At 43.3% G+C, this 27,233-nt stretch overlaps 1 protein-coding gene across 3 annotated transcripts in view; it reads left to right on the forward strand.

Moving 5' to 3' along the window:
- The window catches only part of LOC123990269 (receptor activity-modifying protein 3-like), a 41,508-nt gene that overhangs the window by 5,514 nt on the left and 8,761 nt on the right, over positions 1–27,233 (forward strand). Inside the window, exons 2-4 of one of the 3 annotated variants that reach the window (XM_046290854.1) lie at positions 21,553–21,596; positions 21,746–21,775; positions 22,135–22,297. In XM_046290854.1, coding sequence (XP_046146810.1) covers positions 21,757–21,775; positions 22,135–22,297 — 182 coding nt within the window. In that variant the 5' untranslated portion in view covers positions 21,553–21,596; positions 21,746–21,756. Of the gene's footprint in view, positions 1–21,552; positions 21,597–21,696; positions 21,776–22,134; positions 22,298–27,233 lie in introns of those variants that run through there. The other 2 variants (XM_046290852.1, XM_046290853.1) reach the window with 2 other exon arrangements.

The raw sequence follows: 27,233 nt of genomic DNA on the forward strand, positions 1-27,233 counted from the left end.
TCATCTGGTTCGGATACACGAAGGAGATGAGTGGAAGACAGCATTCAACACAGCCAGCGGACATTATGAGTACCAGGTCATGACGTTTGGGCTCACCAACGCCTCTGCTGTCTTCCAGGCTCTGGTAAACGATGTGCTCCGAGGCATGCTAAACCGTTTTGGGTTTGTCTACCTTGAGGACATCCTGTTTGTTTTCCCGGTCTGCCCAAGAACACGTTCTTCATGTCAGACAGGTCCTTCAGAACCTCCTGGAGAACCAATTGTTCATGAAAGCCGAGAAATGTGAGTTCCACCGCTCGACAATCTCCTTTCTGGGATATGTCATCGCTGAGGGAAATGTCCAAATGATCCTGGAAAAGTGAAAGCAGTGGTAGATTGGTCTCAACCTATATCCAGGGTGCAGTTACAATGTTTCCTGGGTTTCACTAACTTCTACTGCCGTTTCATTTGGGGCCCTGGTGACCCCTCTCTCTGCACTCACCTCTCCCAAAGTACCATTCACGTGGTCTCCAGCTGTCAACAGAGCCTTTGTGGACCTGAAGCATTGGTTCACCACAGCACCCACCCTCATCCATCCGGACCTGTTCCGTCAATTTGTGATATAGGTTGACGCTTCTGACATTGGAGTGGGGGCCATCCTGTCCCAGTGATCTGCCCAGGACCAAAAGATTCATCCCTGTGCCTTCCTGCCCCATTGTCTAAATCCTGCAGAGAGGAACTACGGCGTAGACAACCGAGAACTCCTGGCAGTCAAGATGGTGTTGGAAGAGTGGAGGCACTGGCTGGAAGGAGTAGAACAGCCATTCTTGGTCTGGATCAACCATAAAAATGTGGAATATATCCATACAGCCAAGCGCCTTAACTCCAGGCAGGCCCGGTGGGCTCTCTTGTTTACAAGAGTCAACTTCACCATTTCCTACCGCCCAAGGTCCAAAAAATGTGAATCGAGTCACCCTCTCCCGCCTATACAGTTCCTCTGCCACACCCTCTGTCTCCGAAAGCATTCTCCCTACCTTGCAGTGGGTTGGGGGATTAAGACCCTGGTTTGCAAGGCACAATGTTCCCAGCATGGACCTGAAGGGGGCCTGACTAACCGGCTATTTGTCTCTAACTCAGTCCGTCCCCGGGTCCTGGAATGGGCTCATTCCTCCAGGCTGACCTGTCATCCAGGTTCCCGCTGGACCCTAGCATTCCTCTGACAACGTTTCTGGTGGCCCACAATGGTTCCTGACGTCTCTGCCTTCACCACCGCGTGCACAGCGTGTGCTGAGAACAAGACTCCAAGACAAGCTCTTTCTGGCCTTCTTCAGCCACTACTGGTACCTCATCGTCCCTGGTCCCATATCTCTCTGGACTTTGTCACTCGGCTTCCACTGTCTGATGGCATCGATGGATCGGTTCTCAAAGGTTGCTCATTTCATCCCTCTCCCCAAACTTCCCTCTGCCAAGGAAATGGCCCAGCTTATGGTGCAGCACTTCTTCTGGATCCATGGACTCCCAGTGGATATGGTTTCTGCCCGGGGTTCTCAGTTCTCGTGTCAGTTCTGGAAGATGTCCTGCACCCTTATTAGGGCGTCAGCCAGCCTATCCTCTGGATTCCAACCCCAATCTAACGGCCAGTCGAAGCGAGCTAACCAGGAACTGGAGACCACCCTAAGATGCCTGACCTAAACCAACCCTACTACCTGGAGCCGACAACTGGTCTGGGTGGAGTATGCCCGGAACACCCTTCCCTGTTCAGCCACGGGACTCTCCCCTTTTGAGTGCTCCATGGGGTACCAGCCTCCACTTTTCCCAAAACAAGAACTGGAAGTCAACGTACCTTCGCCCCCGATGTTCATCCGTCGCTGTCGACGTGCCCGGAGAAGAGCTCGGGTAGCACTTCTCAAGATAGGTATCGTCAACAAGCGGACCGCCGCCGGACTCCCCGCTACCTCATTGGCTGTCCACACGGGACCTGCCTCTTTGGGTAGAGTCACGCAAACTGTCCCCCTGTTTCATTGGTCCTTTTCCCAACTCTAGAGTCCTTAGTTCTACTGCTGTCCATCTCACTTTACCCCGTACTCTCCATATCCACCCTACTTTCCATGTGTCTAAGATTAAGCCCGTGTCTCACAGTCCTTTGTCTTCTGTCCCACCTCCCCTCCCCATGTCATTGATGGCCATCCAGCATACACAGTAAAATGCCTCCTGGTTGTTCGACCATGGGGCAGGGGGGAGGGTTACGGAGGAGAGGTGCTGGGTTCCCGCTTGAGACATCCTGGATCTAGCCCTCATCGCCGACTTCCACCGCCAACACCCCGGGGCGCCCCTAGAGGGGGGGGGGGGGGTGTCACACCCTGATCTGGTTTACCTGTCCTTGTGATTGTCTCCACCCCCTCCAGGTGCCACCCCCTCCCGCCTCTCTGTGCCAGTTCGTCTTGCAACATTTTTCCTTGTGCCTATCTTTCCCAGTCTCCGTTTGTTTCTAGTCCTCCTGGTTTTGACCCTGACCTGTCCTGATTCTGAACCCGCCTGCCTGACCACTCTGCCTGTTCTGACTACCAACCTGCCTGACCACTCTGCCTGTTCTGACTACCAACCTGCCTGACCACTCTGCCTGTTCTGACTTACCAACCTGCCTGACCACTCTGCCTGTTCTGACTACCAACCTGCCTGACCACTCTGCCTGTTCTGACTACCAGCCTGCCTGACCACTCTGCCTGTTCTGACTACCAACCTGCCTGACCACTCTGCCTGTTCTGACTACCAACGTGCCTATCCCCTTGTACTGTTTTGGACTTGGATCTGGTTTCTGACCCCTGCCTGGCCTGATCTCGAGACTGCCTATCATCTGGTACTGTTTGTACTCTGACCTGGTTTATGAATGATGAACTCTTGCCTGTCCCTGACCTGCATTTGCCTACTCCCTTTGTTATAATAAATATTGGTGCTCTATCTGCCTCCTGTGTCTGCATTTGAGTCTCGCCTTGTGCCCTTATAAAGTCACCCTGTTATGTGTGATGATTTCATATAGCTGAGTCTACCCTTAAACAAGGTTTGTGCAGAAGTTACTCCCTCATAGTTATCAACAATACAATGTAAGTCATGTTAGATGTTGCATTATTTTGATTTGTGCTCACAAAGTAGTGATTACTTCGCTTATGTATGGGGTGTTCGGTATTGTTTTTAAACCCACCGTTGTATGTGACCTCATAAAATGGTTATTAGGTACACCCATCTAGTACCGGGTCGAATCCCCTTGGCCTCCAGAACAGGCTGAATTCTCTTGGGAATGGACACGTTGCTCAGTTGGTATCAAGGGACCTAACGTGTGTCAGGAAAACATTCCCCACACCATTACAGCACCGCCACCAACCTGTACCATTGACTCCAGGCAGGGTGGGGCCATGGACGCGCTTCTTGTTTCTAGCTGATAGGAGTGGAACCTGGTGTGGTCGTCTGCTGCAATAGCCCATCCGGGACCAAAACCGCCGAGTTGTGCATTCCGAGATGTTGATCTGCACACCACTGTTGTACTGCACTGTTTGTGGACCGCCTGTTAGCTTGCACCATTCTTGCCATTCAAATCAAATCAAATCAAATTCATTTATATAGCCCTACGTACATCAGCTGATATCTCAAAGTGCTGTACAGAAACCCAGCCTAAAACCCCAAACAGCAAGCAATGCAGGTGTAGAAGCACGGTGGCTAGGAAAAACTCCCTAGAAAGGCCAAAACCTAGGAAGAAACCTAGAGAGGAACCAGGCTATGTGGGGTGGCCAGTCCTCCTCTGGCTGTGCCGGGTGGAGATTATAACAGAACATGGCCAAGATGTTCAAATGTTCATAAATGACCAGCATGGTCAAATAATAGTAAGGCAGAACAGTTGAAACTGGAGCAGCAGCATGGCCAGGTGGACTGGGGACAGCAAGGAGTCATCATGTCAGGTAGTCCTGGGGCATGGTCCTAGGGCTCAGGTCCTCCGAGAGAGAGAAAGAAAGGAGAGAATTAGAGAACGCACACTTAGATTCACACAGGACACCGAATAGGACAGGAGAAGTACTCCAGATATAACAAACTGACCCTAGCCCCCAGACACAAACTACTGCAGCATAAATACTGGAGGCTGAGACAGGAGGGGTCAGGAGACACTGTGGCCCCATCCGAGGACACCCCCGGACAGGGCCAAACAGGAAGGATATAGCCCCACCCACTTTGCCAAAGCACAGCCCCCACACCACTAGAGGGATATCTTCAACCACCAACTTACCATCCTGAGACAAGGCTGAGTATAGCCCACAAAGATCTCCGCCACGGCACAACCCAAGGGGGGGGCGCCAACCCAGACAGGATGACCACAACAGTGAATCAACCCACTCAGGTGATGCACCCCCTGCAGGGACGGCATGAGAGAGCCCCAGTAAGCCAGTGACTCAGCCCCTGTAATAGGGTTAGCGGAAAGAGGGGAACCGGCCAGGCAGAGACAGCAAGGGCGGTTCGTTGCTCCAGAGCCTTTCCGTTCACCTTCCCACTCCTGGGCCAGACTACACTCAATCATATGACCCACTGAAGAGATGAGTCTTCAGTAAAGACTTAAAGGTTGAGACCGAGTTTGCGTCTCTGGCATGGGTAGGCAGACCGTTCCATAAAAATGGAGCTCTATAGGAGAAAGCCCTGCCTCCAGCTGTTTGCTTAGAAATTCAAGGGACAATTAGGAGGCCTGCGTCTTGTGACCGTAGCATACGTGTAGGTATGTATGGCAGGACCAAATCATAGAGGTAGGTAGGAGCAAGCCCATGTAATGCTTTGTAGGTTAGCAGTAAAACCTTGAAATCAGCCCTTGCTTTGACAGGAAGCCAGTGTAGAGAGGCTAGCACTGGAGTAATATGATCAAATGTTTTGGTTCTAGTCAGGATTCTAGCAGCCGTATTTAGCACTAACTGAAGTTTATTTAGTGCTTTATCCGGGTAGCCGGAAAGTAGAGCATTGCAGTAATCTAACCTAGAAGTAACAAAAGCATGGATACATTTTTCTGCATCATTTTTGGACAGAAAGTTTCTGATTTTTGCAATATTACGTAGATGGAAAAAAGCTGTCCTCGAAATGGTCTTGATATGTTCATCAAAGAGAGATCAGGGTCCAGAGTAACGCCGAGGTCCTTCACAGTTTTATTTGAGACGACTGTACAACCATTAAGATTAATTGTCAGATTCAACAGAAGATCTCTTTGTTTCTTGGGACCTAGAACAAGCATCTCTGTTTTGTCCGAGTGTAATAGTAGAAAGTTTGCAGCATCCACTTCCTTATGTCTGAAACACATGCTTCTAGCGAGGGCAATTTTGGGGCTTCACCATGTTTCATTGAAATGTACAGCTGCGTGTCATCCGCATAGCAGTGAAAGTTAACATTATGTTTTCGAATAACATCCCCAAGAGGTAAAATGTATAGTGAAAATAATAGTGGTCCTAAAACGGAACCTTGAGGAACACCGAAATTTACAGTTGATTTGTCAGAGGACAAACCATTCACAGAGACAAACTGATATCTTTCCGACAGATAAGATCTAAACCAGGCCAGAACATGTCCGTGTAGACCAATTTGGGTTTCCAATCTCTCCATAAGAATTTGGTGATCGATGGTATCAAAAGCAGCACTAAGGTCTAGGAGCACGAGGACAGATGCAGAGCCTCGGTCCGATGCCATTAAAATGTCATTTACCACCTTCACAAGTGCCGTCTCAGTGCTATGATGGGGTCTAAAACCAGACTGAAGCATTTCGTATACATTGTTTGTCTTCAGGAAGGCAGTGAGTTGCTGCGCAACAGCCTTCTCTAAAAATTTTGAGAGGAATGGAAGATTCGATATAGGCCGATAGTTTTTTAGATTTTCTGGGTCAAGGTTTGGCTTTTTCAAGAGAGGCTTTATTACTGCCACTTTTAGTGAGTTTGGTACACATCCAGTGGATAGAGAGCCATTTATCATGTTCAACATAAGATGGCCAAGCACAGGAAGCAGCTCTTTCAGTAGTTTAGTTGGAATAGGTCCTGGCAGAGTTGTGCAGACTCAGGACAACTGAGGTTTGGAGGAATACGCAGGTTTAAAGAGGAGTCCGTAATTTGCTTTCTAATAAATCATAATCTTTTCCTCAAAGAAGTTCATGAATTTATCACTGCTGAAGTGAAAGTCATCCTCTCTTGGGGAATGCTGCTTTTTAGTTAGCTTTGCGACAGTATCAAAAAGGAATTTCGGATTGTTCTTATTTTCCTCAATTAAGTTAGAAAAATAGGATGATCGAGCAGCAGTAAGGGCTCTTCGGTACTGCACGGTACCATCTTTCCAAGCTAGTCGGAAGACTTCCAGTTTGGTGTGGCGCCATTTCCGTTCCAATTTTCTGGAAGCTTGCTTCAGAGCTCGGGTATTTTCTGTGTACCAGGGAGCTAGTTTCTGATGAGAAATGTTTTTAGTTTTTAGGGGTGTTGTGCAACTGCATCTAGGGTATTGCGCAAGGTTAAATCGAGATCCTCAGTTAGGTGGTTAACTGATTTTTGTCCTCTGGCGTCCTTGGGTAGGCAGAGGGAGTCTGGAAGGGCATCAAGGCATCTTTGTGTTGTCTGTGAATTTATAGCACAACTTTTGATGGTCCTTGGTTGGGGTCTGAGCAGATTATTTGTTGCAATTGCAAACATAATAAAATGGTGGTCCGATAGTCCAGGATTATGAGGAAAAACATTAAGATCCACAACATTTATTCCATGGGACAAAATTAGGTCCAGCGTATGACTGTGACAGTTAGTGGGTCCAGAGACATGTTGGACAAAACCCACTGAGTCGATGATGGCTCCGAAAGCCTTTTGGAGTGGGTCTGTGGACTTTTCCATGTGAATATTAAAGTCACCAAAGATTAGAATATTATCTGCTATGACTACAAGGTCCGATAGGAATTCAGGGAACTCAGTAAGAAACGCTGTATATGGCCCAGGAGGCCTGTAAACAGTAGCTATAAAAAGTGATTGAGTAGGCTGCATAGATTTCATGACTAGAAGCTCAAAAGACAAAAACGTCATTTTTTTTTGTAAATTGAAATTTGCTATCGTAAATGTTAGCAACACCTCCGCCTTTGCAGGATGCATGGGGGATATGGTCATTAGTGTAGCTAGGAGGTGAGGCCTCATTTAAAACAGTAAATTAATCAGGCTTAAGCCATGTTTCAGTCAGGCCAATCACAACAAGATTATGATCAGTGATTAGTTCATTGACTATAATTGCCTTTGAAGTAAGGGATCTAACATTAAGTAGCCCTATTTTGAGATGTGAGGTATCATGATCTCTTTCAGTAATGACAGGAATGGAGGTGGTCTTTATCCTAGTGAGATTGCTAAGGCGAACACCGCCATGTTTAGTTTTGCCCAACCTAGGTCGAGGCACAGACACGGTCTCAATGGTGATAGCTGAGCTGACTACACTGACTGTGCTAGTGGCAGACTCCACTATGCTGGCAGGCTGGCTAACAGCCTGCTGCTTGGCCTGCACCATGTTTCATTGTGGAGCTAGAGGAGTTAGAGCCCTGTCTATGTTGGTAGATAAGATGAGAGCACCCCTCCAGCTAGGATGGAGTCCGTCACTCCTCAGCAGGTCAGGCTTGGTCCTGTTTGTGGGCGAGTCCCAGAAAGAGGGCCAGTTATCTACAAATTTTATCTTTTGGGAGGGGCAGAAAACAGTTTTCAACCAGCGATTGAGTTGTGAGACTCTGCTGTAGAGCTCATCACTCCCCCTAACTGGTAGGGGGCCAGAGACAATTACTCAATGCCGACACATCTTTCTAGCTGATATGCACGCAGAAGCTATGTTGCGCTTGGTGATCTCTGACTGTTTCATCCCAACATCGTTGGTGCCGATGTGGATAACAATATCTCTATACTCTCTACACTCGCCAGTTTTAGCTTTAGCCAGCATCATCTTCAGATTAGCCTTAACGTCGGTAGCCCTGCCCCCTGGTAAACAGTGTATGATCGCTGGATGATTCGTTTTAAGTCTAATACTGCGGGTAATGGAGTCGCCAATGACTAGAGTTTTCAATTTGTCAGAGCTAATGGTGGGAAGCTTCGGCGTGTCAGACCCCGTAACGGGAGGAGTAGAGACCAGAGAAGACTCGGCCTCTGACTCCGACCCGCTGCTTAATGGGTTTCTGTTGGCTGAATGAGCGACACCAGTTTAGCTTTCCTACAGCATTTCCTTCCAGAAACCGTGAGAAAGTTGTCCGGCTGCGGGGACTGTGCCAGGGGATTTATACTACTATCTATACTTACTGGTGGCACAGACGCTGTTTCATGCTTTCCTACACTGAAATTACCCTTGCCTAACGATTGCGTCTGAAGCTGGGCTTGTAGCACAGCTATCCTCGCGGTAAGGCGAGTACAGCGACTACAATTAGAAGGCATCATGTTAATGTTACTACTTAGCTTTGGCTGTTGGAGGTCCTGACGAATCGTGTCTAGATAAAGCGTCCGGAGTAAAAAAGTTGAGGAAAAAATAAATAAATATATGAACGGTAATTAAAAAGTGAAAACCGTAAAGTTGTCAGGCAGCAAAATAGGTTGGCAACAAAACGCACAGCAACTCGAAAACAAGCCTGCAAGTTGTGACCGGAAATGACGTCGGTATCATAGTTGGTCGACCTCTGATGAGACAGTTCATTGACCTCTCATCCACAAGCTGTTTTTTTCCCACAGAACTGCCGCTGATGTGATGTTTTTTGGTTGTCGCTACATTCTCGGTAAACCCTAGACAATGTCCTGTATGAAAATCCCAGAGGCCGGCCGTTTCTGAGATACTGGAACCGGCGCGCCTGGCACCGACAATCATACCATGTTCAAAGTCGCTTAGGTCCATCGTTTTTCCCATTCTAACGTTCAATCGAACAGTAACTGAATCTTTCGATGCCTGTCCGCCTGCTTTATATTGCAAGCCATGGCCACGTGACTTACTGTCTGTAGGAGCTAACCATTTTTTTGTGAACGGGGTGGCGTACCTAATAAACTGCCCAATGAGTGTATATTGATGCTGGTTCTCAGGGAAACCATAACCATGCCAAGCTAAACTGTTTTAATAATTAGTAGTTTCTTTCTGCCCCTTGTTGCTGGATTTAATTAAACTGCTAGAATGCCAATGGTATTAAATGTATTAATCAACTTACTGAAGATCATGTGCCAATAGACTGCCATGCAATGCCAGTGTTTGTAAAAATATCTGTCCTAAATTGTATGTGTTTTGAGAGAACTGAAGGAAGAAAGAGGCTGGAGGATATTCTTTCATTTTTTTCATGAATTAAATAGTTGGCTTGAAGTTGTGAACAGCAGGGACAATCAACGAAATGCCTCAGTGACTTTTCCCCACTGTTTTTCTTTCTTTCCACCGTATTGGAATTTCATGGCTCAGACGCTTCAGCTCCAGCCAATTCACCATGTCGTCATCTTAAGATTCGTTATCTGTAACTAGCAGTCTGCATTGGTAATATTGACTGATCCTAGTGATGACACATGCCCATTGTGTCTTCAGCAGTGATTGTCCAGTATCATGTTCCAGAAATATCCTCATCACGTTCAAGCAACTTTGACAAATGGAACATTCTCAGAACACTTCCAACCTAGACAAGTACTAGATGTTAGAGGGAAAATGATCATTATGTGATTAAAAACATGCTTTTAAGCTAAAATAGAGAAAAAAACACGTCAAATATTTTGTCAGATTTAGATTGAGACATCTGTTTACACGTGTCCCGTTGTCCACACTCCCCACAGTAACTTTCCTCTCCGAACCGTTGGAATGGGTTAATGCTATAGCCTCTTTGGAAAGTCCCTCCATGGAGTGACCATCCCTCACATGATTTAATTCAGGTTCTCTCTTTCCTCAGGCTATGCAGCATTTATTTCTGTCTCTCTTCATCTTGGCCACCCATGACAACCCCTTCCTGCTTTTGTTTGCCAAGTGCAGAGTGCCTTGTCCGCTTTTCCTCAGTCGCCTTTTCCCCTCTTTTTTTTGTCCAATCCCCCAGGGCCAGTGTCACAATCCCACATGGAACCTTCCCCTCAGACCTCGGATTGAGAGTGTTGTGCCAAGTCACCAAAACATCAATGTAATCTTGAGCTTTTGTCCATTGGTCCACTTAGTGTTTCACCCCCCCAGTCTAAGCTGAAGTCAGGCACAAGGTGGGCAAATATTTCAGAGCTTCTGGGATAAATGGGATGTATGTATTAGCAGTTAGCAATTAAGAATTATATTTAAAAAATGTAATTCTGTTCATTATTTAGGTGACTGAGTTTTAGACGAATGACTGGGGGCCTTCAAGGGAATTTGGTGTTAAGTCATTACATGTGGTCATGTCTGCCCAGTTTCATTTCAGTAAATTTGATTGAGTTGACTTCAAAGATCACGCCCACCATGCTCAGAGGTACATTTTCTATTTGGGCTGATGCCTGTCTTCCCCCATATGAATTATGTTGTCGAAGGGATTCGTTGTGTCTGAGAAAAATAATCAAAGTGCTTTGATCCAATCCTGTTTTAGGTGTAAGATCATCTAAGAAGATGATGATCACATTGCCTGTTGGAGATTTTTTTTTACTGTTTGTCTTTAATTAGTTATATAATCTTTTGCAGCAATGGGTTTTGTATCTAATCAGTGGGCAAAACTGGTTGCAATGATGTCTTTATGATGTCTTTTAAGGTCAGGTTATATACTGCTTGTATAAGGATAAAACAACATATGTATTTACCATGATGTCTTCATCTCACCATGGGAAAAGCATCTTTACCTGGTTGTAACAGAGACCAGATTGTTCTAATCTAGTTATGTGGCAAATAAACCGCAATTTAAAAAAAAATCTTAGCAGAAATAATTTCAACGTTCTCTTGACGGGATCCAGCCCTCATTCTCCCAAGTGCAATAACTAAGACAGGCCTGGTAACATTGCTACACCACTCTGGTAGCGTATTCTTTTTTTGAATACTCCCCCATTAGGGCTCCATACACAATACCGTGGCAATGAAAATGTATTGCTTTTTAAAGTATGTGACTTTAGACACAGAAAAGTACTTAAAGGGCAACTCCACCACTTTTCAATCTCATTTTCATAATCTCCAGCACAATACCAGTGTCACAATACCAGTGTCACAATACTGGTGTCTACATACAGATGTAGGATCTTAATTTGATTAACTTGCTGCATGATATCTGTAGTGTATTTGAGTTTTTTTAAAAGGCTTCTGAAGTTTGTAATTTCCACTTTGAAATTTTTCGACATCAAAAATGTATCAACCTCATGATGATGATGATAATAATATTGTATGACACTTTAGCAGACACTTTTATCCAAAGTATTCAGCTTAGTAAAGCAACAGAAAGCTAAGTACATAACATAAATAAAATGTATTGCAAAATTGGGCAAAATATCAGAATTGGGCTGCCTGTGTCCACACACAGTTTTACATGTGACCCTTATCAGATTTGCTTGACCACACTGATATAGCCTCTAAAATAGCCACACACTCAAAAAAAAAACACTTCAGGATGGAGAACCACATGAGAAGAAATTTGGAACTTTCTTACATATTCTCGAAAAATCTGATAGGTATCAGATATGCGAAACGCAAGCTAGTGCCATTTGTTTTTTCTCCCATCAGATCCCCCCTCATTCTCAGTAATGATTGATACATGGATTGCAAGAGATTCCAATCCGGATCCACAAAGGGTGCATTTACACAAGCAGCCCAATTCAGACTTTTTGCCACTAACTAGTATTTTGACCGATTAGATCAGATCTTTTGACAATAATTCGTCAAAAGATCAGAATTGGGCTGCCTGTGTAAACACAGCAATATAGAGTTTCTCTATCTATCCCAACATGGCCAGCACTAGATGACTGCCTTTTTAACCTTTATAGTACAGCCTTAGCAGGAGGCGGTTTGTACTTTAAGAAGTGACAGACAAGCTCCAAATAGATAGTAGAAGAACCTTGGGGAACCTTGGCCAGTTGTTAGTATCACACTTACATCCTCCAATTGTCGCTGTGACAAGTGGAACATGCTTATTTCTGCCCTTGTGGTGAGAGTCAATTTATAAAATCACAGTTAATGACAGATATTTGGACAATAGCAATGTTGAGATCAGACTACTTCAGTTTTTCCTGCAGTAATGGCTTCTATGCTTTGGATGAAGGCTTTGAGGGCTGCAATGTCAATATTACCAACCAAAATAAATCGCTAGACGTACCCTTTAATTATTATATACCCGGACCATCTGTATTCTAATATGATATCTGTTTAAATAAAGGCTCCCGTTGGAAATGGACTTCAATGAGCTCATTCTACTGGCCTTGTGTATTCATCGTGGAACCAGAAGACTGGTTTGAATGTGAAGGATTGTTAAAGAGAGAAGATTATAACCATGTAGTCCTACTATACACCCACATCTATCTTAAGAAAATAGGTATACAGTATATGTCTCTCTCTCTCGCTATGACATCTCCCCATGCATCCCAGTAGACCGTTTGTATTCATTGATCTTTAGTTTTGTTGTTCAGCCGCAGAGCTTGAGCAAAAACAAATGCACAATTCTCCAGCTCAACTTCAGCGTAATAGAAAAGCGATAGGTCAACATTAGCAGTGATGTCGTTAAGCACCAACAGAAGCATACAGTGAGTTGAGATGGAGCCAAAGAGCCTTCCTCTCTGCAGACAAACAGCCATACAGCCAAGGGAAGGAGCAGCAGTGGTGTTGTCCTTTTTTCTTTTTTAAACAGCCGGAGCTGTACTTGGCAGGGTGAGTAAGTGTCCTCGACTCCAGGGCCCAGCGAAGAATGACGTCTTGACCCGTACAGATACAGTAGATGGCAGAGTACAGACTGGTACTTTTCTGATTGCCTTCGGGGTCTGGCCCTGTGTTAACCTCAAGCAGCCTCAATGAAATGGCTGGGAGATTAGAACTATCACATTTGAGAAATGAGCACTTTTAATTAAGCCTGGTCATGGTCTCTGAGAAATGTCTCCAATTTAACGTTCCTCGGCTTTTAACAAGGAAGCTAATCAAGAAGGATGGAGACAAACACCATAATGACGTCATGTCACACCCCCCTCCATCTGTAATGTGCCCATTACTGTTTTTCTAGATGTATAGTGTATTAGTAGTAACAGGGCAGGCAAATATTATGAGGTATTTCTAATGGGAACCCTTCTGGTTTGTCAGTCAACGTGAATGTGCTAGAATCTACAGTATCTGTTCTTTCCTTGCCTCCCATTTTCCGAACACAGACCCATTACATCATATTACTTCACATAAAGATGATCGGAAGCTCAAACAGTTAGCCCGCCTAAGCCCCACTAACAGTACGTACTCAATTTTTGCAGTAGCTACATTTTTCACCCCACTTCATCACACTCGTACACTCAGCTTTAAGTGGATATCTGTGTAAAAGAATATGAATATGTATATGCCAGACAAGTTTGCAATTCAGGAACATGGCAATGCGACAAGGTGAAGCCTTTGTATTTCCTGCTTTAGTCGACATTCTCTACCATCAAGGTCTTAAGTGTTTCAACCACAGGACTATATTAGGCACATGGAGGTGTGGGGAGGTGTTGACAAGACTTCGGAGTCTCAACAATGTCCCCATGAAGATGAAACCGAATGGGAAGTGTTATGCTTGATGGCCCTGCACTTGGCATTATGCTGTATTCTATTTTTATCAGAACCTGGCATGTTTTAGGTCTTGGAGGATTGGCTTCTATGGCTTCTCTTAGACTGCTGGTACTGTAAATGGATCATGTGGTTGCTAGGAAGAAACTAATTACGATTGTAACGCCGTTCGTCTGTTGAAAGAAGAGAGTCGGACCGAAATGCAGCGTGTTGGTTACTCATGACTTTAATGAATGAAAATGCGGTACATGAAATAACTGAAAGACGAAAACAACAAACGGAACGTGAACCTATTACAGCCTATCTGGTGAACACTAGACAAAGACAGGAACAATCACCCACGAAATACAAAGCGAAACTATGGCTCCCTAAATACGGTTCCCAATCAGAGACAACGAGGATCACCTGACTCTGATTGAGAATCGCCTCAGGCAGCCAAGCCTATACAACACCCCTAATCAGCCGCGATCCCAAATACTACAAACCCCAATACGAAAAACAACATAAAAACCCATGTCACACCCTGGCCTACCCAAACATAACAAAAACACAAAATACAATGACCAAGGCGTGACAACGATACTGTTTCTACAATTTGAAAACAGCCTCTTCTTTTATAGCCCATATCTATTTGAGTTTTTCCTGCCCTAGAATAATGTTTATTTTCTTTCGAGACAGGATGCAAATTAATTTCTCAGCTTTCTGATATCCTTGTAGTGTGGGAGAGAGACAGACAAGGCTTGCTAGCTGGAGGCTTAAAAAAGCCTCATTTCTCCATTAATTAATGGATATATTTGGCACTGTGACTGCTGTGGAAATGTAAACCATGAATATCAAGAGACGCCTATTATTTAGTGTGAGACTTCAGCTTTCTAGTTGCTGCTTCTCATAAACCATGTCATCCTATTGCCAAGTGAGAGGATACAAGGCTACAGTAAAGATGAATGCAGCCAAAGTAGCAAAAGGGTTATGCCACATTTGGAAAACACTAGACGTAAGGACCTTATATATCACCCTTTATGTAGTATGACTTGTCCTAATGTAAAACATATATTTAATGTTCATGAAGTGCTTATGAATGCTCTATAAAGACTTTATAACTTGTTGGTTTAAAGTGGCACCATAAGACTGTTTTTCTACTTTCCACAAGAACAGCCGTCAACGATTCAGTGTGGCAGTGTAGGTTTATCAGAGACTTCCTTTTCATGGTGTGTACTCAGAGCTACCTCGTACTGGATCGACTGTTGGATTGTATTTTGGTCCTAGCGTATCTTTGCAAAACCATGACACATGAGAGAAAGAGTGAAATAGCACATCAATTCGGAAGGGTCTCGCTTTCCCAAACTTTTGGGATACAGTGGTTTCCATGACATTGAGTGTCATTCGTGTTTCCCTTCCAGACATTTCAGGTGAGGTGCAAAGGCCCCCAAAGCAATTTCCAGACCAATTGGAAACCAAATCTGTCAATTGAAACTCTTTCAGGTAGGGGGAAAGAGAGCCGTGAGCCACCTATAAAATTGTGGGGGGAGCACTGTGTAAGAGATGCACTGTGAAAGGGATGCACTGTGTAAGGGATGCACTGTGTAAGGGATGCACTGTGAAAGGGATGCACTGTGAAAGGGATGCACTGTGAAAGGGATGGGTAAGGGATGCACTGTGTAAGGGATGCACTGTGTAAGGGATGCACTGTGTAAGGGATGCACTGTGCAAGGGATGCACTGTGTAAGGGATGCACTGTGTAAGGGATGCACTGTGTAAGGGATGCACTGTGTAAGGGATGCCGAATGCCCTTTTGTCTTTAGATGCCAACATGGTCTCATGGGCAATTTGTATTATTCTGTACGTAAATCTATACACTCCATTAGTATGATATGTTCCGTTCCGTTACGTTAGGCTGCATTATGAGTGGAATAGTGGTCGTACAATTTCATACGAATTAGAGGACATATAGTATCAAATAAAATTTCAAATCAAATGTTATTTGTGACAAACTTCATAAACTGACAGTTAAATGCTTACCTACAGGTCCTTTCCAACAATGCCTAAAGAAATAAAGTAGAGAAATAATAGAAAAGTAATAACATGTAATGATAATAAAGTAGTAATAAATAACTAATAAATGCACAATGAGTAATGATAACTTGGCTATAAACACGGTGTACCAGTACCGAGTTGATGTGCAGGGGTACAAGGTAATTGAGGTACTGTAGATATGTACATACTGTATGCAGTGCCTTCGGAAAATATTCACACCCCTTGACTTCTTCCACATTTGGTTGTGTTACAGCTTGAATTTAAAATGGATCCAATTTAGATTTTTTTTATCACTGGCCTGCACACAATATCCCATAATGTCAAAGTGGAATTATGATTTTGAAATGTTTGCAAATTAATTAAACATTTAAAGCTGAAATGTCTTGTCAATAAGTATTCAACCCCTTTGTTATGGCAAAACTAAATAAGTTCAGGAGTAAAGATTTGCTTAACAAGTCACATTAATAATAGTGTTTAGTATGATTTTTGAATGACTACCTCATCTCTGTAACCCACACATACAATTATCTGTAAGGTCCCTCAGTCAAGCACTGAATTTCTAACACAGATTAAACCAAAAAGACCATGGAGGTTTTCCAATGCCTTGCACCTATTGGTAGATGGGTAAAAATAAAATAAGCATACATTGAATATCCCTTTGAGCATGGTGAAGTTATAACCTACACTTTGAATGGTGTATCAATGCACCCAGCCACTACAAAGATACAGGCGTCCATTCTAACTCAGTTGTCAGAGAAGAAGGAAACCACTCAGTGATTTCACCACGAGGTCAATGGTGACTTTAAAACAGTTACAGAGTTTAATGGCTATGATAGGAGAAAACTGAGGATGGATCAACAACATTGCAGATACTCCAATACTAACCTAATTGACAGAGAGAAAAGAAGGAAACCTGTAAAGAATAAAATATTTAAAAAACATGCATCCGGTTTGCAGTAAGGCACTAAAGCAATATTGCAAAAAAATGTGGCAAAGCAATTCCCTTTTTGTTCTGAATACAACGTGTTATGTTTGGGGCAAATTCAATACAACACATTGCTGAGTATCACTCTCCATATTTTCAATCACACTGGTAGCTGCATCATGTTATGGGTCTGCTTATAATTGTTAAGGACTGGGGAGTTTTTCAGCATAAAAATGAAACTGACTGGAGCTAAGCACAGGCAAAATCCTAGAGGAAAACAGTGTTCAGCTTTCCACCACTGGGATATTAATGGGAGATTAATTTACCTTTCAGAAGGATAATAACCTAAAACACAAGGCCAAATCTACACTGGAGTTGCTTACCAAGAAGACAGTGAATATTCCTGAGTGGCCGAGTTACAGTTTTGACTTAAATCTATGGCAAGACCTGAAAATGTTTTCTAGCAATGCTCAACAACCAATTTGACAGATCTTGAAGAATTTTTAAAAGTATAATGGGCAAATGTTGCACAATCCAGGTGTGGAAAGCTCTTAGACTTACCGAGAAATACCCAATACTGTAATCACTGCCAAAGGGGCTTCTACAAATGACTGCCTCAGGGTTGTGAATACTTATATTTCTGAACTTCATTTTCAATAAATGTGCAACATTTTCTTTAAACATGTTTTCACCTCATCATTATGAGGTATTGTGCATAGATGGGTGAGAAAAAAACGATATTTAATCAATTTTGAATTCAGGCTGTATACTTTCTAAAGGCACTCTAACTAGGTATAATAAACAGTAGCAGCAGCGCATGTAATGAGTGCAAAAACGGTCAATGCAGATTGCTAAATAGTTAGTCGGGGTAGCTATTTAACTGTCTTATGGCTTGGGGGTAGAAGCTGTTCAGGGTCCTGTTGGTTCCAGACTTGGTCCATCGGTACAACTTGCCGTGCGGTAGCAGAGAGAAAAATATATGATACCCCTTACCTGGTTTTACAATAGCATGTGAATTGGATGAAATAACTTTTCATACATTTTGGAGGCCTTCTTGGCGGACGTATAGTAGTGCACGTATTTATCTCAGACCAGGTTGACTCTTGCAGGAGAATTAAGGGGATCATTTACGGTGGCGGTTAGGGAAGATCTTAAACGACAAATGGTTAGATGAGTTTATGTAGCAGGTTAGGTGAATTGGGTAATGTTTAGAATAATGGTTAGGGAAGGTTAGTTAAAATGCTACAGTTGTCCCCGACGCGACACGAAAATGCAGCCTTTGGATTTCTAGATTGTTGCGGATTAGACCATGATACTTGGAGGTGCTCAGAAATACCTCAAGTATATTTAGCATGGCGTTGATGTCAGGCTGGGAATGCAAATAGTATTAAAGGTTTGGCAGGGGGAAGGGGAAGGGGGGGGGTAACATTGAAGGTTTGGCATTAAAAACAAATGTGACGCAACCCTGTATTCGCGTCATGCCCTGCTACTGTTTGAAGTTATCAGGCTTAGCAATCACAGACCTCTATGCTTTGAACACATATCCTGCAGGAAGAAATTGCTAAATTTAACTTGGCTGCTCAACAACAGTTATCCCCTGGTTGAGACTGAACTGAACAGGATGGATTTTGTAATCACATATGAAGGAAAAATCAAAACTGTGTGTTCACTCAGAATACTTAGACTGTTTCTTATTAAGGACAGTTGTGGTTACGATTCAATATAGAACAATGACAAAGTCTACGAAGATATCTGTTTTAATGTGCTTAGCAGATCTGGTACAACATAGATATTCTAAGTGAACCTGCAGTGAGGTTTACCATTATCTGTGATTGTTTGAATTGGGGCTTAAGACTGGAAAAAAACAAGAACAAACATTTTACTGCCTGGTATCATGAAGGTACTGTAATTATAATAGGGAGATAATGGTGGGAGAGTGAAACAAGGAAAGACGGAGGTGAAAATTAAACGAATGAGTCGAGAGTGTGAGTGTGTGTGTGTTTACGTGTGTATTCTCTAGTAGGTCCTTCAGTGGTGCTTCAGTTTTGGACAGCTGTCCCACTTAACAGGATTGCTACACAGGCTTATTGAAGCAAACAAGCAGCTGGGTCAGGGCGGAGGATGGAAGATTGATTATGTGTGTCCCACACTTGGCAGTGCCAGCACCAGCGCCAAACAACAGACACTGCATGGAGTCGGACTGGGGGTTTCACGCTGCGCCATATCGACTTGCCTCCCTCTCTGTCTCTCTGTGCTGTGCTGTGGTAGAAAGCAGCATTTCTCAAACCTCTCCTCAGGGATTCCCGCCACATGTATTTGATCTATTCCCAGAGCTAGTGTAGAGGATGGATAAGGGAAATGCTATGGTCTTCCTGAGTCCTACAAGTACCATCTCCCCACAACCAGAAGGTGCTTCTGGAGTATGTTGTCTGATGGTGCAGAGGGTTGTGGATTTCCACTTTGTCACCTAATTAAACATGTCAGATAATCATCAAGCCCTTGTCTAGTTAAATCATGTGGGCTAGTTCAGGGTTACAACATAATTGTGAAACATCTGGGGCTCCCCAAGGAGATGTTTGAGAAACACTGCACTAAAAGCTCAGAGAAAAGCTCCTATCCTATCCTGTCCTATCCTGTCCAATTGTGCCCTGCTGCGTCCTTGTTCTATGTTTAAACTTGTCCATTTTTGTTGCTTTGATTTTAGTAGTTTAATAATTTTTTATGTTGCATCGGATTACCGATTAGGCTACGGTAGAGTGGCATGAAGTGCGTACAGAGGATTATTCTCCTACTTGGATTCCCTTTGCTGGTATCTGAAACAGGATGCGAATCTATGAGAAAGTCGGCGGCACCACACATCCGCTACAGAAGAAACTCTTACAATGTAATAACTCACATTGGGGAGAACAGATCAAAGGGGACATACCTGCAGAGATCGTGAGACAAAACAACCTGGGTGAAGGACTATTAAGTAGGAAGAGGAAGAGGGGCAGGAAAGGCGAGGTGCGGGAGAGGTTGAGAAGGAACAAAACAAAGATTCCGCTTCCAACTATCCTGCTCTCCAATGTCCAATCGCTTAAGGGAGAAATTGACGAATTGTGGGCAAACTCACAGTATCTACACTGCTCAAAAAAATAAAGGGTACACTTCAACAACACAATGTAACTCCAAGTCAATCACACTTCTGTAACATCAAACTGTACACTTGGGAAGCAACACTGATTGACAATACATTTCACATTCTGTTGTGCAAATGGAATAGACCACAGGTGGAAATGATTGGCAATTAGCAAGACACCCCCAATAAAGGAGTGATTCTGCAGGTGGTGAACACAGACCACTTCTCAGTTCCTATGCTTCCTGGCTGATGTTTTGGTCACTGTTGAATGCTGGCGGTGCTTTCACTCTAGTGGTAGCATGAGACGGAGTCTACAACCCACACAAGTGGCTCAGGTAGTGCAGCTCATCCAGGATGGAACATCAATGCGAGCTGTGGCAATAAGGTTTGCTGTGTCTGTCAGCGTAGTGTCCAGAGCATGGAGATGCTACCAGGAGACAGGCCAGTACATCAGGAGACGTGGAGGAGGCCGTAGGAGGGAAACAACCCAGCAGCAGGACCGCTACCTCCGCCTTTGTGCAAGGAGGAGCAGGAGGAGCACTGCCAAAGCCCTGCAAAATGACCTCCAGCAGGCCACAAATGTGCATGTGTCTGCTCAAACGGTCAGAAACAGACTCCATGAGGGTGGTATGAGGGCTCGAAGTCCACAGGTGGGGGTTGTGCTTACAGTCCAACACCGTGCAGGACGTTTGGCATTTGCCAGAGAACACCAAGATTGGCAAATTTGCCACTGGCGCCCTGTGCTCTTCACAGATGAAAGCAGGTTCACACTGAGCACATGTGACAGACGTGACAGAGTCTGGAGATGCTGTGGAGAACGTTCTGCTGCGTGCAACATCCTCCAGCATGACCGGTTTGGCGGTTGGTCAGTCATGGTGTGGGGTGGCATTTCTTTGGGGGTGCCGCACAGCCCTCCATGTGCTCACCAGAGGTAGCCTGACTGCCATTAGGTACCGAGATGAGATCCTTAGACCCCTTGTGAGACCATATGCTGGTGTGGTTGGCCCTGGGTTCCTCCTAATGCAATACAATGCTAGACTTCATGTGGCTGGAGTGTGTCAGCAGTTCCTGCAAGAGAAAGGCATTGATGTTATGGACTGGCCTGCCTGTTCCCCAGACCTGAATTCAATTGAGTACATCTGGGACATCATGTCTCGCTCCATCCACCAACGCCACATTGCACCACAGACTGTCCAGGAGTTGGCAGATGCTTTAGTCCAGGTCTGGGAGAAGATCCCTCAGGAGACCATCCGCCACCTCATCAGGAGCATGCCTAGGCGTTGTAGGGAGGTCATACAGGCACGTGGAGGCCACACACACTACTGAGCCTCATTTTGACTTGTTTTAAGGACATTACATCAAAGTTGGATCAGCCTGTAGTGTGGTTGTCCACTTTAATTTTGAGTGTGACTCCAAATCCAGACCTCTATGGGTTGATAAATTTGATTTCTATTGATAATTTTTGTGTGATTTTGTTGTCAGCACATTCAACAATGTAAAGATAAAGTATTTAATAAGAATATTTCATTCATTCAGATCTAGGATGTGTTATTTTAGTGTTCCCTTTAAGTTCTAAATATCTTTGCCAGCACGGTTTGGTTCAGGTCGACACAATAATGTGAAAAGAGTACTAGCTATTGACCTCTCCTCAGCTTCAACATTATAATAACCCAGCAGCAACAACATCTGACAGCTTGGCATTTGTACCAGAAAACTCCTTAATGACTGTTATTCTCAGCGTCATTTAGTCAGCCATGCTCAAACCACAGTTACATGAACTGAGGATTCATTTTTTTTTTTTTGCCAGGATGTGTTTGGAATTGTACATTTAATGGCCACCTGGTCAAAATGGTAAGTTTTATGTTAAAAGTTCCACATAGGTTTCAGTTGTGTTTTGTCAACAGCATTTAATGATGGTTCTAAATGTAATCAAGCTTCACTGAGACTTGTCATGACTAGTAACTCTGTTTCATGTTTCTGTGTGATTTTGTCTTTGACAGTGAACTCTTGGATGACAAGAGGATCGTCAGGTAAGGAAGTTTAACTTACATCTCCTTCTGAAGACATGAAACACTGTGCAGCATGGCTTACAAATGCTCTACTTTTTACAATTACATTTTAAAACTTGTGCCAATAATAATAGGCAAAATTGGTCAAATGTAAATTCCTTACTTCTGACTTAACCTGTGCCAGAAGTTATAGCCACTATTTGTAATAACAATAGATTCAGTTACAGTATGTTCATTAGGCTCCCATTAAGAAACACCCCATTTTCAGGTGTAGTACTTTTTCCTGTTGCGTTCCCTAATGAAGACAACCCTAATACTACTGTAGAACATTAAAGGTGGTGTTTTTATTCTTCTAACTTTGACCTTTTTATGTCTTGCAGCCACAGAGAATATCAATGTTGAGTCTATACCACGAAGGCCTAGTGTGGCTCTGTGCAACGAGACCCATCTACTGTGGGAGATGGAGGTGTGTGGGGAGGAATTCAAGCGAAAGATGGACCACGTGGATCCCCAGAACTGGTGCAACTTAACACACTTCATCAGGTAAAAGCCCTTTCAGTCTTATCAGAATAAGCCAAAGAGTCCGTCTATCAATGCACTGCCCCAGTTCTTAAGGGCACTCAGTATAACTGTTATATTAATCCATGTCAGAATGCAAAGGTAGGATTACTTCCGGCAAGAAAAACCTGTGTCATCCCACTACACCAGTTGGTCAACTTTTAGCTTTTGGATGCAGTCTAAGATTTGGAACTTGAAGCCAAAATAAAACACATTTCCATTAAAATGATGAAATGCACTAACATTGTTACACAACATTTTGGGGAAGTTCAGAACATAAATTGCTAAAAGTATTTTTTTTAAATAGAACAATTAAGACACACAGTAGGAGGAATCAAGGAATACTGTATTGCAGTGTAGGTAGGCTAGTAAAAAATTAAATAAAACGTGCCAATATTCTGAACCCACTATCTGGCTGTTTGTGTGTGAACAGGCGATTGGAATCCAGATGCCTGTTGGCACAGTAGATCCAGGGGGCCATTTGCCTGGCTGGACCTGCTCAGTGTTAATTCCCCCCCTGGCCAATGAGCGGCACCTGCACCTGCTGGCTGACCCAGCATGGTTCTCTAACACCCTTCAACCGTTCACACACGCAAACACACATACACAGGCAAATCAACACTAGAAAAATGTCCCTCTGTAAATGTCAGTGCTGTGTAAATAATTGTGCTGGGGATTCAGAAGCCTGATTTTTTCCCCCCTATTTGAGTTGATTAAGCCTCAATAGAATTCAGCATGAATGACAGAATGTTATAGGGATGAAACAGACATTTCTAAGAACCCTTCTCTCTTTCCCCTAGTGTCATCAAAGCCTGCTCCATTCCTAGAATCAATGTGTTCATGGACATTGTTCTTTAGTCCATCAAAACATTGCGAGTAGCTTTGTGGGCATCTCACACATGGTTTCTGGGGAAATTCACTTTCTCTATTACTTCTCAGTGGGGAGTCCCGATTGGGAGATCAACATTCCATGTTGTAGTCAGACAAGACATTTACAAATATTGGATCTAAGGAAAATATACATGTAAACCCCATCTTCCACAGACAGGGTTTCGACAGAAGTTGAACCATAAGGCCTTTTGTAATAACCAGCCATTGAAAGTTCCAATCTGTTTATTTCAACAGGGCACAAGCTTTATTTGATGTTAAGTTTACACTGTGCTTTATCTGTGAAGAATACATGATACACTTGAAGCTTTAGATAAGGAATTCTAGGAAGAATACACGTATATTGTACCTAGTACAATACCTCTTATAATATTGTCCAGTAGCTTTATATTGTCAAGACATTTCTCTCTCCGTGAGACAGCCATTACCATACATAACAGGTTTTCACGAGGAGCATTTGAGAATGATGTTTACAGTATTTGTTAATGTGTTATTCATGAGATATGTATTCTCATGGACATCTCCAGGGAGCCTGTGGCACTCTGATGAAAGAGAGCGAGAGAGACACAGACATTGAAAAAGGGAGAAAGTGAAGGACCTTTATGTAAACCAACACACTATCAAGTTAGGGGTTAAGGTTAGGTTTAGGGGTTAAAGTTAGGGTTAGCTAACATGCTAGCTAAGGAGGTAAAGGGTTAAGGTTAGGGTTAGAGGAAGGGTTAGCTAACATGCTAAGTAGCTAAAAAGTAGGAAGTAGTTGCAAAGTTGCTAATTAGCTAAAATGCTAAAGTCATCAGTGATGAGATTTGAACATGCAATCTTTGGGTTGCTAGATGTTATATGCCCATCCACCTATTCATCCTCATCCACCAACCTCCCTCATATCGTTTCTGTCTTAAGTAACCTACTGTCTTTATCTGTGATTAAAATTCACTGAAAACAAAAAATATATATTTTTCATGTGTGCCTTTTCATGAATTTCCAATAAGATATGTGTCTATTTCACAGTAATCTGTCATTCTGGATTGATGTAAACAGTGGTCCTCGTTTATGTTCCGTGCAGTAGTGGTGCGTGGGTAAAACATTTATTTTAAATGTTTTTAATAAATCACCGGTGAAGCCAAGCCCCCCCCCCCCCCCCCCAAAATAGACATATTACAACCTATGTATTGTGATATTTGCGTCATTTGCTCTATAACCTGTTAATTAATATGCCAACCTTAATATGTAGTCTGAATGGCTGAGACAATAAGAAGACACAGTGGTAGAATAACTTAAACCTCACCTTTGTTTCATTACAAAACCAGAGAGCTACCTGTCGGTGAAGTCCACAAAGCATATTGCATATAACAGTTGCATGACCTACAGCCTTGTCAAGCTGTCACGCCTTGGTCTTAGTGTTTTGGGTTTTCGTTGATTGTTTGGTCAGGCCAGGGTGTGACATGGGTTTGTTTTGTTGTATTTCGTATTGGGGTTTTGTGGTTATTGGGATTGCGGCTGAGTAGGGGTGTTGTATGGGCTTGGCTGCCTGTGGCGGTTCTCAATCAGAGTCAGGTGATTCTCGTTGTCTCTGATTGGGAACCGTATTTAGGTAGCCTGGGTTTCGCTTTGTATTTCATGGGTGATTGTTCCTGTCTCTGTGTAGTTTCACCAGATAGGCTGTAATTAGGTTTTCAAGTTCCGTTTGTTGTTTTTGTATAGTTATTTCATGTTTCGCTTTTTTCCATTAAAGTCATGAGTAACCACCACGCTGCATTTCGGTCCGAATATCTTTCTACAAACGAAGAAAGCCGTTACACAAGCAAGTTAATGTTTCCGACATTGTCGGACTACTAAACAACTATTGATTTAGCACCACGGAGAGTTACCTTAAGTCTCAAAGAAAACAGGAGCTGCCTCCACTATTCCAGCACCATCTCAACATCACCTATGCTCAGTCTAATACGGTGAAAACGAAAAAAAATATTTTTTATTATCCAATCAACGTAAGCTAAATATGATGTGGCTGTCCATGGTTCTGATTTCTGTGAGTGTGTGAGCGTGCGTGTGCATTCACGCAAGTAGAAAAGACATGTTGACTTACGCTACTTGTAAAGAAATCCAATGCCATCCTCTCATGTTGACGAAACGGTCTATGACTGTCATACAGTACACGCTTTTAGTTGTTGTTGTCCTAGGCTACCTGGCTAAAATGCTTGCTTGCTAGCCTAACTTGCTTTCATGGGCAACAATGAGCGAGCTAGTTAGCGTTAGCCTTCTACATCTAGCTACATTTGAACTTCCTTCCTCTCAGGCCAGGGGTACAATGTATGAATTCATGGTTGGATCAGAATCACTGTTAATCATTGGCCAGTACTGAGAATGAAGTAAAACCACAAGTCCAAATCCCTATCTCCATCCATAGGTAATTTAGGAAAGGGCCCATTTTAGCTAGCTAGTCACCGGAGGACAACAACACAATGAGAGGCAACAATTTCAGTTGTTTCTGTCAATGACTTTTGGCTCTCAATGTGATTGACGATCCCTTGATCCCTTGACACTGTTTTTTGGTGCGACAGGACCGTTCACAGTTGAGCTCAAGGCTAATTGGCTATTATTTTATACTTTTTTTTAATCAAGTGAGGCAAAATTCTCACTGGTTTCCATTGCATTCAATGCTACAGGTGGCAACAATGTTATACTATTTTTGACCAGACAGCATCAGATATATGGCCTACACATACAGAGACAGAGGGGCTCTGTTTCGCTCGCTCGGATGCTTTCTCCGGTGAGATACATTCAGCATCTTGCAAATTGAAGGGAAAGCTTGGCATCCCTTGGCATGCATGACTAAATGCCAGTGCTTCCACGCTGAGAGAAACAAAGCATGTGGCCATGTCAGTGAGGTGTCGGGTACATGTTAGAGTGAACGCTCTCTAAAATGTATGGCCAGCTATATTGATTCGAATGAGCAAATCTGAACCACGGTTACACAGTCAAGCAAATGGGACAGCTGAGCAGGCCAGGACCAACTGCAGAACACCCACAGAGACTGAATGCCATTGCCAGGTACGGTGCCATCCCCCCCTAATGAATATTAACACAGGGACATTATCATCAGCAGGCCTGGTCTGTCTTCCAACTAACAGATGCTCCAAGGTCATCAGTGCATACATGTTAGAGTGGCCTTAAATGGCATCCTGGCAGCCATTTGCAAACACAATGAGAATTTACTGTCTGTGTGATTTAGTAAAACATTTAATGAAGTCAGTACAGAACCAGTCAGAGAGGGCAGATGGGGAGAGGAGTTGGAAATAAATGAAATGTATCACTTGAAGAGAACAGTTTTTTTCCCCCATGCCCCAGGTTGATCTCCTGGGATAAAACAATCTTGCAATACTCCATCTAAAATGTGAGTGATAAAGTCTCTCCTCCATCAAGTATCCCTCTCTAAACATGTAGTTAAAAAAAAGGGCAAATGCAGACTATGATAAATTTGTCAGCAGCACAAATTCTTCTGACAACCTGATTGACTCTACACAATCAGACAATTATGTTTGGTTATGTATTTTACAAGCTGGACTCAACACTTCATAACAGGGTCTCATTTGAAACAAACTTTATCAAGGCTTTCTACAGAAGAACATGCATAAAGACGTCATCGATTTCTGAAGCATCTTTCTAGACCTTGTAAAGAGGATATTATATGGCTTCAGCAAAGAATATCTTCACTTGCAGGTGTTTGTACACATGCATATGCACATACTCTCATTCAAATAAACACATACAAGGACACACACATACATGTAATAGTGCCAGACATACACACAAACATATCAAGTAGGCATTGCTGTTATGATTTCAGTTGTCCTTGATGTCCTTTATTTTAAATGTATTATTATATATATTTTTTAATTGCATTGTTGTTTGCTGTTTTCTTCTGTCTTTTCCTTTTTTCTCGTTAGTTCGTTCTCTTGGTTGTTGGTGCATTGGGAGGTTCTTGGGGGTGGGGAATGGAATTATTTGTATTTTTTATTTTATTTCCTTCGGGGGG

This window comes from Oncorhynchus gorbuscha, linkage group LG12 (assembly GCF_021184085.1).
Source record: "Oncorhynchus gorbuscha isolate QuinsamMale2020 ecotype Even-year linkage group LG12, OgorEven_v1.0, whole genome shotgun sequence".
NCBI lineage: Eukaryota > Metazoa > Chordata > Actinopteri > Salmoniformes > Salmonidae > Oncorhynchus > Oncorhynchus gorbuscha.